We start from the raw sequence: 15,297 nt of genomic DNA on the forward strand, positions 1-15,297 counted from the left end.
GTGGGGCTAATTACAGTTCTTAGGATTCTTGGGGGGGGGGGGGGAATCAAATATGCTTTATTTGTATCAATAAGGCAGAGTGATCCTGTGAATGCTTCCAGGGCTGTCTTGCTAAACAGTCTGAGCACTGAGGAGATCTGCCCTTATTGCATATAGGTTGGCTTTGCCTTCTTGGCCCTCTGCTTTTGCCATGCTCTATCCACAACTGAACAGGAGATGTGCCTGACAAGGAGGGAAATGAATGTATCAGATCTGTCCCACACTGGGATAATATGCATCAAACATACATTCCTCACACTGTGCCTAGAAGTGTAGTCACGTACACTTCTATGAAATATATAACGACAGTTGTTTTGCATATTTATACTGAAGACACCTGAGGCTTTAACTCTTGCAAAATCTACCAAGTGCCTCAATCGTTTTAGTGAGGCTAATAAAGGGAATGATGAATTCTGCTCCTTTTCTTGAAATAATGTTATCCATCTATTTAATTGTGTCAAAATTGGGAGAACCTTGACATTAGATGCAGAACAGTGTTATGAATTTAGCAGCAGAACACATTATTCATTTTCTCAAGGCTTGTTTGAGGCATAAACCTCACTGAAATGAATGGAGGCGGCATAGCAGTGACACTTGGGAGATTCTGCATGGCTGACAATAATATTAGGATTCACCAGTGTGAAAGAGTGAAACCATTATGCAGTGGGTTATATTATCCTTTTACCCACTATATAAGTAGGTTGAAGTGACGGAGACACCACTTGCCCTACACATAACCTTGCATTTTCCAAAACTGAAAATAAAAAATAACCTCATTTAAACATGTTTCAGGGTCTTAACTGAAAAGCCAGATATCAGCTTGCTGAGAGGCTTTGGAAAGGAAGCAGGCCAAGCACAGCAGCACTCTTAGAGCTCTTTCATTGGCATACAGCCTAACACAGTCCAGCACATGGATCCAGTTCTGCTAGAAGGCAGAAAGAACTCGGAGACATGCAATTCTGGCCAGCAACTGTTGATTCAACAGTAGCTGCCAGCAGGACATATTTTAATTCATTTTATTCATAGGTATAGATATATAAGAGAAAAAATCCTTGTGAATTTGTATGCTGCTGGGGTCTGGCGTAGTGTGTGCGCGCGTGTTTGTGTGTGTGTGTGAAGAGATTGGTTTATTAACTTGGAAAAGAAATGACAAGCTACCAATTACACCTCTGAAGAGAATTTTGATGGACAGGGAGGCTCCTTTCACTTTAAGAAGTGGCTGCTTGCCAATCACCAGATCCAGCAGATGGCACTTGCAAGCAGCAAGGCACAGCTTTCTTCAGAATACAGAATTATCCCTCCCACACCTCAGGTAATCTCTCCATTTTATATTCAGTGATATGACCCATTGATTTTAAACTAAGAAGAGCTCTGTGCACTTGACATCCAAGAAAAACTCAAAATCGCCAATGCCCCACGTTCTTTGTGCATTACATATTCTTGGGTTTTCTTTGTGGTAGGGACACAGGTGGTGCTGTGGTCTAAACCACTGAGCCTCTTGAGCTTGCCGATTGGAAGGCTGGTGGCTTGAATCTGTGCAATGGGGTGAGCTCCCATTGTTCTGACAGTTTCTGCCAAGCTAGCAGTTCGAAAGCATACCAATGCAAGTAGATCAATAGGTACTGCTGTGACAGGAAGGTAAACAGCATTTCTGTGCACCCTGGCTTCCATCATGGTGTTCCATTGTGCCAGAAGTGGTTTAGTCATGCTGGCCACATGACCCAGAAAGCTGTCTGTAGACAAATGCCGGCTCCCTCAGCCTGAAGCGAGATGAGCACCGCACCCCATAGTTGCCTTTGACTGGACTTAACCATCCAGGGGTCCTTTACCTTTTTTACCTATATGTGGTCCACCTTGTTTTTTGAGGATAGAAATGGAAACTTAAACCAGTAAGTATGATTAGGATTATGATCCTTCTTTATTTCCCTTCCTTATTTCATCTTCAACACAACCCTGTCAGGGGGGTTAAGCTGAGAGAACGTGACTGGCCCAAGGTCACCCAGTGAGTTTCATGGTTGAGTGGAGATCTGACTCCTTGTCTCCCACATCCTAGTCCCACACTCTAACCATGACTCTACATTAGTCTACATTAGACAGTAAAGAGATCAGTGCTTTCTGAATCTCTAGGTTAAACACACTACAGGTTTTTACCTGCCCAACCACTCTGTCTCTTTCTAAGCTTGTGAGCATCTTCTCTCGCAGTAGAATCTCATATTTTTCATTCAACTGCTTTAACAGTGGCTCATATGATGCATAATGTGTCTTCAGTCTACAAAAAAATAAAGAAAAGAAATTATACAATGGTCACAAGGCAATAAATATTCTGTAGCATTTAATTCTCAGAAGAAAGACGTTTCTTGGTTACCTGTAAGAATTATACAATCCAAGTTCTTTCAAACTAACCCAAATGTTCAGGTCTGAAGATTGGAAAAACACTGCTTAACACAAAGTAGAATAGTTGGATGTCATCCTAGAGTGAATGTTTTGAATAATTTATTTTATGTAACTGACAGACAGAAAATCAGAAGTCATTTTTATTTTATTTCTTTTCTCCTTCTCTATTCTTTTGTTTTTTCTTCTTTGTTATCCTCTGCTCTGGCCATTATTGGGATTCAAGGACGGTTGGTGGAAGGACCCTGAGTGAGAGGCAAAGATGTGAAGATCTCCCAGGGTGAGAGATTGGGAGGAAAAAGGAAATCTCCCAGGTGAGAGCTGGGAGGGTCCACCACTTTCTGTGGGTGACAAGGGCTAAGAGCTACCTTTGAGAGAGGACTATGCATTTTCTTTTCTCTTTCCTTTGTTTTTGTTTTTATTTAGATTAGTTTCTTTTATCTTACTGTATTATGAAAAAGCTTTAATAAAATCTTATGAAAAACAAACAAACTATTCCAAATGTTGATGGAGGTGGGAGTTTTTATTTTCCAAATTATCAAAGTACATTAAATGAATTAAATATGCTGGTCCATATTGAACTTTGTTTCTTTCTTGCAGATGAATGTTATGTCTATCCCTGGTGCAAACAAAATGAACATATGAACTGACAACCAAGCAAATTACAATTAAGAAAGATCAACTAAAATGTATTTCTCTAGTATTAATTACAACAGAACCTAAATTTAGAATGTTCCACCAAATTAAGTAGAAAGTCAAGTTTTCATTATGGATGGTGAGTCTATTTGCTATGTAATTCACAAGAAACTGTTTAGCACACATCATTTAACAAGTTCAGAAAGTAACAATATTCTTTTTCTGACTTCTACATAGAGAGGCAATTTCTAATATAGGCAGGTTGCTTAGATCTAACTAATCCTCTGCATGTAATCTGTGCAATCAACAAATTTGCCTGCAAAGTGTTTGAAACCTTCTAGAGCTTATCAATGAGGACCTTTTTTTTAATGGGAGGCCTGCCCCTTAGGCTGTTTGTTCAGATGAACATAGCCCCTGTTGTTCCACTCAGTTCCTAAGAGATTTTTTTCAGTCTAAATATGAATGTCTTCAGCAGGTGCTGAAAAGAGGACAGTGAAGGCACCTGCCTGATATCAATAGGTAGGGAATTCCAAAGTGTCGGTGCTGCCACACTAAACGATCAGGTTTTTACAGGTGTGGAACTGGTATCATGTGGCACTTTTAAAAGTGTCAATTCTGCTGATCAAAGTGGTTAAGAGGCACATATGGGGCAAGGCAATCTCATAGGTAAACTAGTCCCAAGTTGTTAAGGGCTTTATATACTAATAATAACACCTTGAACTGAGCCCAATAGCAGATCGACAACCAGTGCAGACATCTGAGCACAGGTCTCACTCCTGTCCGCAATTATGCTGCAGCATTCTGCACTAACTGCAGCTTCCGGATCAAACACGAGGGAAGCCCCACATAGAGCACACTGCAGGAATCAAATCTTGAAGTAACCAATGTATGAGGTAATGTGGTCAGGCTCTCCCAGTCCAAGAATGGCAAATGCAGTTGGTAAAAGATACTTCTTGCCACTGAGGCTACCTGTATCAATTCAGCCTCTTAGTTCTTTGTTATACAGTGGTACCTCGGGTTACATACGCTTCAGGTTACATATGCTTCAGGTTACAGACTCTGCTAACCCAGAAATAGTACCTCGGGTTAAGAACTTTGCTTCAGGATGAGAACAGAAATTGCACGATGACGGCGTGGTGGCAGCAGGAGGCCCCATTAGCTAAAGTGGTGCTTCCAGGTTAAGAACAGTTTCAGGTCTAAGAACGGACCTCTGGAACGAATTAAGTACTTAACCCGAGGTACCACTGTACAGGCGTATCCCCATTGATGCATGAGCTGGAGGCACAGCAGGGCTTTGCTGAGGCTTTTCAGGTTTCTTCCCCCACCTCCAGGTTTCCAGGGCTGTGCATATAAGTGGTTGTGCATGAATTGAACACATGTAAATAGGGGGATGTCATAAATATCATTCTTAGGTAATGCTGGCTCTTCTGTTGAAAACCAAGTGGGTTTAGAACCCTGTTTGTAATCGTTTACCTTTTAATGTCATTAATGAGCCTGTTTTTTTCCTGCACCACTCGTTTATGATGCATTCGATGGAAGTCACGCTCTTTCTGCAGTTTTAACAGTGCTTCTTTAGCTTTGCTGCATGAAAGAAAAAAAAAGAAAATGACTGCTTTCTGGATGAAGAAATAAGGATAAGACAAAAAAAGCAGGGGGACATTGACTGGTGATGAGATTCTGACAGAGAGGATAGGAGGGTGCCATAATGCTGGGACAAGCACCAGAATGGTCAAGAAAATCTAAATCCCACTTTATTTTTTGCCTTACAGCCCCAAGAGTCTCTCAAGTCAAGAACTGTTCAACTTCAGGCAAGAAGAAATGGTAGGTCCAAAATGGCAGTTACCACCTAGATCTGCTTTTATTAGTTATGCCACTAACACCTAGATCTGCTTTTAGTGGTAGTTTTTTATTGGCAGTTAGTAACTAAATTGTATCTCAATTAATCTGAGCAATAACTAAGTATTTAGAATTATATTTATTAGGTTTGAGTATTTTTAAAAATTTGCATGATCAATTTGGAACTTTCTCAGATTTGAAGCTGTCATGAAAAAGAATAAAACTGCTAGCACATTTGAAATGCTAAACAGGATATAGTATGGTAACAAATTGGATGAAGGATAGCATTCGAGATTCCTGCAACTGCAGGGGGTTGCACTAGACAACCCTCGGGGTCCCTTCCCTCTCTACAATTCTATGAGTCTATAGGTGTACACTACTTTTGGACATTCTCTTTCTGACATTTTGCACTTCAGCTCATTTAGATGGTTCTTTTATTACACCCTCCCCATACACAACCCTGCTAACTTACTACCTTTAACAGCATGCATTCAAATCAGCAGGGAATACTGCTGAGTAAACCTGCTTAAGCATGCACTGAAATCATGGTGAAATCTCAGACGAAATTAATGGACTATGCAGAATTGGACAAAATGACAGGAAGGATTCAAAACCTGCGGGACCAGAGATTTACAGAAGAAATTGGAAGAAGTATATGAATTATTTGAAGAGCAACTGCAATCAACAAATTACGCTAGTAGGACTACAAGAAGTTTTGTAAGGAGAAATATACGAAGTGTTACAAAGTTATGAGTTTGAAATGTAACAGGGAAGATAAGAAATGCATACTGAGAGATTAGATTGGAAAATTTTCAGACAGGATTGATGGAAGTCAAAAATTTGAATAATATGTAAAAGTATGTTTAATTACTGTTGAAAATGATATGTTAAAAAAACTAATAAAAAAAATATATATAAAGAAATCATGGTGAAATCAGCTTCCTTATTTGTGCCCCTTCTCTTTCCTATTTCCCTTTGCACTGGATTCAGTTTCTGGAATACATGCTGACATTGAACACTCTTATCTGATATACTGTAGTGCAGCCATTTCCTGTTACTGTCCCTCCTACTGAAGCTACGTACTTCAAGTACTCTAGACTTGAAGCTGCTAGATCATATTTTGATTGACAGTATACTTGTTAACCTTGCTGAGTGTGTTTCTGGTCCTGGGTACCACAAACAGGGACAACTGGTCAACATATCTCATAGTAATGTCTACAAGGAAGCGTGTTTCCAAAGAAATATTAGCACCTTGAATATCAAGCTCACAAAACTACTACTGCCCAGGACTTTCCCCCTTTAAATGTCTATGCATTTCATTTTCTGTCAGAAAGGAGCATACAAGACAGATGCAGCAAACATTTTAAGGACAAATGCTTACTGCTGCCTCTCAACAACACGGTAGATCTCCCTCTCTCACATAAAACATGTAAATTATTTAGTGTTTTGTGATTTTTTTCCTGTATGGCATGCATTCTCAAAAGCAAATCAATAATGCTATAAAGGTTCCTGTTCCTGTATAGCCAACTCATAGATCCAATATGGCCTTTCAAAAATTGTGAAATGTAAAATTTAGCAAACATACATGCATTCATTAAAATGGCTGCAGCATGCAATAATTTCTTTTGTAAATAGTTATGCTTTCTATTTGTACCCCGCAATACCTTTTAGGCTCAGAAAATTGACAGGATTTAGTTACATATAAACATAAACTGCTTAAGTAACATGGCATGTATCTCTGGTCAGTCTGAATTGCCATCTTTTCTAAACGCAGTGGTTTACACCTATATTCACTTCAGCACCACAATGTTATTATTTAGACCTATTTATATATAACAATCCCAGTGCAGTTAAACTACTGCTTATCTTTACATGGTTCCTGTTCTGGATATTTTTTTAAGTTGATATACTATATGTCTTTGTATAGAGCAAGGAAGTGTAGCAAATAACATTTTTAAAAGGCATGGTACCAAGCCATCTTCCGTCCATGTGTTTTATTTTACTTAATTATACAATTAGCAAAGAACCATTTGAACTGGAAAGCCTGGACGCCTTCAGAAGGCTGAACAAAAGCTTTGTTTTATGGATTGATTGTGTTTCTGATTACCAGCCACAAATACACACACACACACACACACCCTGCCCATCTGACTGGGTTGCCCAACCTGAATACTAGCCTTTCTCCCCATGAACCCATTTGATCCCTTCAAGTTTAGACCCATGAATTGTGATGGGTCTGCAGTTTTGTGTAATGGCTTGGTACACTGTGGTGGCTTTCCCAGCTCTCTCCTGTCAGCTAGCCCCAACAAGGTTCTTAGAATTCCATAAATCTGCTTACTTGGCAGCTTATTATAACATGTTCATGTTGGGCACAGTCTAGTCAGACATAAGCACTCTTAAATCACTTTTACTTCAATGCTCTTTGCAATTTAAGCTGTAAGTTCGGTAAATAAATACATTCAAATCTTGTTGAACACATGCTTAACTTTCCTCTTGAAATTAACAGAAATTGTGGTTAATTCAGCAGGATCTTTCCCCAGGTGAACAACAGAAGACCCATTAACAATAACAAAAACCTACTTGGCTGCTATTTTATAGCTCTCCATTTCCTTCTTGAGATATTTGTTTTCCCTTTCCAAATGTTGATTGCAGGTGTATGCATCTGGAACAAATCCAATGTCTTTAGGTTCAAGTATACCTCTCTGCATTAGCTCATACCTGAAATTAAAATGAAAAGTGTTTCTTTTTCTCCCTCTCCTCCTGGCCACAAGGATTAGAAAGATCCATGAGTGGAGCGCCCAGTTGTAGACTGATCAAAATAGAGTTTACTACTTGATGGGAATGTTAAACACAGAAGGAGACCCATAGGTTAAAATACAATATACTTCCTCTTTCTAGAAAGCTATTACAATATTGTTGTCATTGCTTTAGAAAATTCAAGGGGAAAGGGAACACTTAGCAAGAAATGCATTAAAATTAAAACATGTCACAGTTTAGGGGTGTTCGTTGAACCAGCACTGTCATTAGAGTCTCAATGCCTCAGTGGCTCAAAGTGGTTGCTTTTTTATCAGCTTCTGCTGACCATACCTAAATGGAAATAGCTTGGTCACAGTTCACCATAGTCTAGTAACCTCCCTTTTAGTTTTATTGCAATGTGTTGTACATGAAGTTGCCTTGAAAAATGATACAGAAACTGCAGCTGGTCCAGAATGGGGCTTCTACTCAAGATGAAGAACTATCCCTTCTAGCAACCAACAGGTTTGCGGCTGCCTTGTTCACCTGCCCTGTAGCAAAGCAGAGCTGCTGTTTACCGGTTATTCCAGGTCATCCATGAAAACTATCATCCATGATTTAAGCTAGGATGAGCAGGCTGAACTGGCCTGTGTCACCAAGACCTGAGGAAATGAGCTGGGTGGAACTCATCTTTGTGGGTCTGGATAGCTTAGTTAGAGTGTTAGAGTGTGGTGCTGATAACACCAAGGTTGCAGGTTCGATCCCCATATGGGACAGCTGCATATTCCTGCATTGCAGGGGCTTGGACTAGAAGACCCTCAGGATCTGACCCAACTTTCTCTGTCTATGTTATCTAGTTCAGGATCAAAAATAGGTGGGAGGGTAAGGGAAGCAAAGATGCTATTTTGCCTCACCAGGAGATCAGTTCACTCGGGTACTGGGTTTGAGTTTGTACCTTGTGTTGGACCAGAGAGACAGATCACAAATTCCACTGGTGTTCCAATCATCCCACTGCCCAATAGTCTCCCTTCCTGAATTGGCTGATAGGCCCTCAAGAATGCTGCCCTGTGGGTTTTAAATAGCTATGTTAGGAGTGTCTGGGCAGGTGGCCATTCTGATAACGATGGGACTGTCACAAAAATCATTGTCCAACACATTTTGCAACACACGCTCTTGAGCCAATATTTTCAACCAAGTGGGAGGTTGTTGGTCTGGAATGAGGGGAGGGACTCTGTAACACTGTTGTCATGTTCAGATCACTTTTTAAGGTTTTTTAAAAAGGCACACCATGCAAGACTGAACTAAGCCCAACCATACAAAATACAGGGCAGGAGACACATTTTCCCCTTATACCACTGCTATGTAAAGACTCCTAAACTGGATCCTGAAACAGTTCACACATTCAAGTCTTTGATTCCTAGGAACAAAGAGGTTACTACAAGAGCTCTTAAAATGCCATTTTTTATACTTATAAACTGAGCCCAAACTAACAAAATGAATTTCAATAGGGACAGATGCAAGGTGCTGCACTTAGGCAGTAAGAGCCAGATGCACAAATATAAGATGGAGACACCTGGCTTGCCAGTCGTACATGTGAAAAGGATCTAGGAGTCTTGGTGGATCACAAGCTTAACATGAGTCAACAGTGCGGTGCAGCAGCAAAAAACAAACAAAACCATAATACTATTCTTAGCTGCATTAACAGAAATATAGTGCCCAGATCAAGGGCCACTCTATTCTGCCTTGGTCAGACCACATCTGGAATGCTATGTCCAGTTCTGGGCACCACCATTTAAAAAGGATATTGAATGTGCAGAGGAGGGTAACCAATATGATCAAGGGTCTGGAAACCAAGCCTTATGAAGAAGAGTTGAAGCAGCTGGGTATGTTTAGCCTGGAAAGGAGGAGGCTGAGAATGTGATATACATCTTCAAATATAGTAAGGGTTGTCACATGGAAGAGTGAACAAGGTTGTTTTCTGCTGCTCTTGAGGGTAGGACTCAAAGCAATGGCTTCAAGTTACAAGAAAGGAGATTCCAACTAAACCTCAGGAAGAACATTCTGACAGTAAGAGCTGTTCAACAGTGGAATGGACTCCCTCAGGAGGTTGTATGTAGACTCTCCATTGGAGGTTTTTAAGCAGTGGCCATCAGTCATGGATGCTTTGGTTGGGATTCCTGCATTGTGGGGGGTTGGACTAGACCCTTGGGATTGCTTCCAACTTTATGATTCTCTTATTCAGCTTTCAGAATGAAACAGTAACTTGCTCTTATACATGCTGTGCATGACCTCCAGATCAAAGTATCAAAAGCTTCAATGACAGGAGATAAAAATTAATTAGATTCTGAAACTGCAGCACCCCCAGCACCCTTCAAAAGTCAGAACAGAACAAATACATAGTTAAAATACACTGAAAAACTTATAAGCATATTATTGGGGTGGGTGGGTGTTGAATGCTAACTATTTTGTGCAAAATTTTATTTGCTCTTGTTCTAGGCTTGTATAAGCAGTTACAAGCAGACTACAATTCTGGAAGTAATAACAGAGTCAGCGATTGTATTAAAAGAACACAGGGATGGAGCCAGAATTCATTCATCTTTTAAATGAAGCCAGCACCACTCTAATTTTGCCTTAAAGTAGGTAGTGGACAATTTGCACTGCTTTTGACCTTCTTGGAACCTCATCATGAAGGCAGACACATCTCTGCTGATTGTATCCAAATCAATGTATAGGTAAAGGGTAAAGGGGACCCCTGACCATTAGGTCCAGTCGTGACTGACTCTGGGGTTGCGGCGCTCATCTCGCTTTATTGGCCTTGGGAACCGGCGTACAGCATGACTAAGCCGCTTCTGGCGAACCAGAGCAGCGCACGGAAACGCCGTTTACCTTTCCGCCGGAGCGGTACCTATTTATCTACTTGCACTTTGACGTGCTTTCAAACTGTTAGGTTGGCAGGAGCAGGGACCGAGCAATGGGAGCTCACCCCATCGTGGGGATTCGAACCACCAACCTTCTGATTGGCAAGTCCTAGGCTCTGTGGTTTAACCCACAGTGCCACCCATGTCCCTAGAAATCAATGTATACGAAAGGCATAAAAGCTGCATTAAATGGGAAGAAAATATTAAAGCAATATGTTAAAACAAACACAGCAGCAAGTCTAAAAGTTGAAATCATTTGAAAATAAGTGTGTTCACTTCCTGGTTGAAGCAGGATTTTAAGGCCTGTTAAGTTTCTTTAGGAAAGGTGGTGTAGCTCTGGCCATAGGATTTCATCTAAGTGAAAGGAAGCTGAGCTGGTGTACAAAGTGACTAAGAGCTATGAATCAGGAAGCTTCCAGTTTGAAACTAACTTCTACCAAGATCTCATGAGGAGGTCTTCTGTAAGCCACACTCAGCCTCAGTCCTCCCCATCTGCAACATGGGGGATAATACTGATTTTACCATACAAGGTTGTCACTAAGACAACAACTAGAAATACATGTGAAGCGCTATGGGATCTGGAAAGCAATATGTGAAATAGTTATGATGATTATGAAAAAGCTGACACTCAAAGCAACACATCTCCAGCAGAGTATGTGCAGAGAACCTGGTGGCTTGAGTATTCTCACTTGGTGCACAATTTCTGGAGAAGCAAACAGAAGCCCTTTCCAGGCTTTCCACTCACTTAAAAATCAATATGCAAGCAGGGAAAGTGAGGAAGAAGCATGCTGAACTAGGTCCTGTCTCCATCTCTATCACCCATCATGAGTTGGAGGATGAACATTTGAGGCTCCTTGTGCAATTTAGACGGGTTCAAAACTGTGTGCCAAAGTTTAGAAGTTTCTCTCCAAGTCATGGTGGGTGCTGGGGATGACAACAGGGCATCGAGCTTAGCATGCTTAGCCACCATTCTTGTGCTGGTTTTACACATTAGTAGAATAACTAAGAGGGCTTGAGTCTCATAAAACCTCTGACTTTCCCAGAAGGCCCTTACAAAGATTCCACCAAAGGTACAGTAATGTGCAAGGGACTCAGGCGGCAAGGGGTGGGGTCTAGTTTTAGGCTGCCCTTTGCACTGGGTTTCAAGCTGAAGCTGCAGAACACTTGTGATGATTTGATGAGTCCAACCTTTCTTGAAGACTAAATGCAAGGACTGAGGATCAGGAAACTGGGTAAAGGGACAGAAGAACCAGGACTATTATGGGTTGGGAGAGAAAAGCACAAAGTGGCAGCTGGGAAAAAAATAAGGAAGTGTGGAGAATAAAACAGGGAAGAGGAACACCATGTATCTTGGAGGAAAAGTGGAATATAAATGTAACAATAAAAAAGGAAGATTCCTTCATTTAGCACATTCTTCAGCCTTTACCTATAGACTCTCGAATGCACTCCTCCCTCTTCTAACCCTTCTATTCCAGCCCTTCTCACAAATACAACATTTCTACACACAACACATAGCGTAATCTTGCAAATCTGGTGGCAGCGTGGGCGCCGCCTTCCCTGGGCTCTGCCTTGGCGACCTGCTCGGGAGCCTCCTGCCCCTTGGCTCCCTTGCGGCAGCAGCAGCAGCCTCTGCCACCAAGGGGGAGTGTGTGGTGCCCCAGACACTGCACCTCATGATGGAAACTTAGAGGGCACTTGCCCCAAAAAGCTCAACAATGCCAATCTATTTTAGGGTTTTGTTGTCTTAAGTTTGGGTTCAAAAAAACAGGGGTTGTCTTATACATGGAAAAAAATACAGGAAAATCGGGGGGGGGGGGATTATTATATCCAGAAAAATATGGTACTTATACTGAGTAAGAGTCAGGTAAGAACAGCAGAAGGGGGCTATTATCCTCATTTCCTGCTTGTGGTGTCTGATGGGCACATGATTCATCACTGTGAGAAAGAGGTTGCTAGACTAGGTAGGCGCTTCGTCTGATTTAGCAGGGCTGTTCTTGCAGAGTTTATCAACCCTAAGGCATCATTCTTCGGGTCTGATGTGACAGGAATTTTGTCAATCCATAGAAATGGCTGCCCACCCACTCCTGGGGGTGGGCGCAGTTGTGGCCCGTTGGAGTAGGCCCAAATCCTGGGTAAGCAAAGCTGGGCAGGGTGGCCGGCAGTTGGCTGGTGGACTTTCCTGTCAGCCAGGTATTTGAATTTGGGCCAGTCAGGCCAGGCTGGGTAGGCAGGGCTTGGGAGAAGACCAGAGTAGAGCAGGCTTTGCTTTGGTCCACCCCCATCCACAGAAATGTAAAGCTCAACATTACAACACATAGGTAAATTTCCATGTATAGTCTTAAACTGCAAAATATAGATTTGTACAAATGACAAAAAACTGAATTTATGCAATATACCACTCATTTTATAAAGAAAATATTCTAATTGGTTCATACTTTGGTTTTATTCCTCTATTAAAACAAACTGAAAGTTAAAAGATGAAACTTTTATATAAAATTAGATACTCAAAATACTCAGAATTCTCAAGCTGTGAGATAAACACATTAATTACCTTGCCTAATTTAATTAAAGATTAATTCTTAAACAGGCTTTCATATCTAAGAGGTCATTTAATAAATGAGCTGAGCTCTTATAGGTGCAAATGAATCAACTTTCTCAGCATTAATTATTTTCTCATTTTGAATCCCATTAGAGTTTGATCACAGCATGGATCTACTGTATATTAGCAAGAGAAAGATACTTGCACAAAGAAAATGTGATAAATGTAATTTACTTTCAGTTATTAATGATGTTAATTAACAATGTAAATGCAATTTAAAAACATTCATAAAATACATGTTTAGGGCATCAGTTCACAAACCATTAAACATGATGCTTTAATACCATAAACACTAATCAAGAAATCACTTGTCTATGTGTGCACCCTCAGACTCAAAGTAGTCTGTTAATTTACTTACTACATTTATATCCCACCTTTCCTCTGAAGTGCTCGAGGTGATGTACACAGTTTCCCCCCCTCACCATTTTATCCTTGCAAAAACCCATTGAAGTACGTTGGGCTGAATGACTATGACTACTAATCCAACGTGAGCCAATTAGTTTCCTGGCTGAATGAGGATTTGAACCCTAGTCTCCCAGTTTCTTGTTCAACATTCTAAACATTATTAAAAGATAATAGTCTCATAGAAATACAGAAAAACAATAGAACTTTTGAAAAACAGAGTATTTCCCCCTCTGTAGAGGAAAAGGTCTGAATTAAAATAAAACTTTTTTCTGCTCTGGGAAGGGGGGAGAAAAATGTGTTTGGCCAGCCCTCTGCTTAAGGGCTTTCAAAAGTGCATAGGCATGAGAATACAGGAGGGCAGCTGCCCCTCTAAATCAAGTAAATAAATAAAAATACTTAACTAACTGACCAACTGTGTCACAGATAACTCCCTTCTGCCCCCAAACATAAAGCCTGTCCCCTAAAATAAATTCTGGATACACCCATGAGCACAGGGCTGGCTGCGCCACCAGGCTCTGTGGTTCCTAAGTACCTGGTAGTCAATTCGCTGTCAAAATACCTTGTGTGGAACTATAGCCACCTCAACACCAAGGCGAACAATTAATATTTATTGACAGTGTCAAATAGCTCATGCATTGTAAGTCACAGATTAGCATATATGTGTCATTCTCAAAGATATAGGCCACAAAAATAGGTTTCAAAATGTGGGGAAATATGACTTTAAAAGCTAGGCGCAGGGAGAGCTGAGTAACATTTTCAGTGGTTAGGTGTCCCGCTCTATCTTTTGTCCCTTCCACCCAATGGCAAGCCAAAACTGAGTAACTTATGAAAAATAAGCAAAGAAGCATATATCTGCTTAATTAACATAATTACATTGATTTTAGAATTTAGATCATCCAGACACTTATTTGAGAACAGACTATACAGTTCTGGGTCTTAACCACTTGGTTCAGGATGCAGAACAAATAGGGCAGAAACACTGAAAATTGGCTTGACATTTTAAAAATAATGTTATGGTCTTCGCACTTTAAAAATGTTTGTGTTTTACTTAGCAGTAAATGAAGTGTGTGTGCAGGCTTAAAATGTGCACTCACATTGGGGAAAGGTCCTATTATGAAAAAATAAAGACAACAATTAATACTTAAGGTTTCCAAAAGTTATAATTTGCCAAAAAAACTGTCAGCAAAAAGGCCTGGATGAGGCATAGGCAAACCTGGCCCTCCAGATGTTTTGGGACGACAACTCCCATCATCCCTAGCTAATGGGAGTTGTCGTCCCAAAACATCTGTAGGGCCGAGTTTGCCAATGCCTGGCCTAGATGGTTCCAGAAGGCTGAGCTTATTTGCGGGCTGTTGAACAAGAGAGGCTGAGCAGGAAAATCCTTGGTACCAATTGATGCATTTCCAAGGTGATCGTAGATTTGTTTTTTGCCTACTTCGCACTGACAGAATGCTAGATGGATTTCATCACTTTGGGCAGTTTAGGTGGGGGGGGGGAATAGTTTGCTTAAGCCTGGTGATGCCCCTTAGGTGTCTTTCAGGTGATGAATCGGCCCCAAGGCTCACTTTTCAGACTCTGCAGTTCGGAGGGTGAGATAGGGGCCTTCTTTGAGACCAAACTCCCTCATCCACCTAGGGTTCTGCAGTCCTGGAGGGGGGTGACAAGGAAAGGCCTCCCTTCCCACCTTCAGGATGTGGCCCAGGAATCTGGGCAGTCTAGGAAGCCCAATGGCTATATACA

General features: G+C 41.0%; 1 protein-coding gene across 1 annotated transcript in view; it reads right to left on the reverse strand.

Moving 5' to 3' along the window:
• SPAG16 (sperm associated antigen 16) overlaps window positions 1-15,297 on the reverse strand; it is a 441,575-nt gene that overhangs the window by 412,668 nt on the left and 13,610 nt on the right. Inside the window, exons 5-7 of the mRNA XM_081002681.1 lie at window positions 7,483-7,620; window positions 4,540-4,647; window positions 2,191-2,308 (exon numbers count right to left, since the gene is read on the reverse strand). Coding sequence (XP_080858807.1) covers window positions 2,191-2,308; window positions 4,540-4,647; window positions 7,483-7,620 — 364 coding nt within the window. The remainder of the gene's footprint in view (window positions 1-2,190; window positions 2,309-4,539; window positions 4,648-7,482; window positions 7,621-15,297) is intronic.

Source organism: Podarcis pityusensis, assembly GCF_964106645.2.
Source record: "Podarcis pityusensis genome assembly, chromosome: 1".
Taxonomy (NCBI): domain Eukaryota; kingdom Metazoa; phylum Chordata; class Lepidosauria; order Squamata; family Lacertidae; genus Podarcis; species Podarcis pityusensis.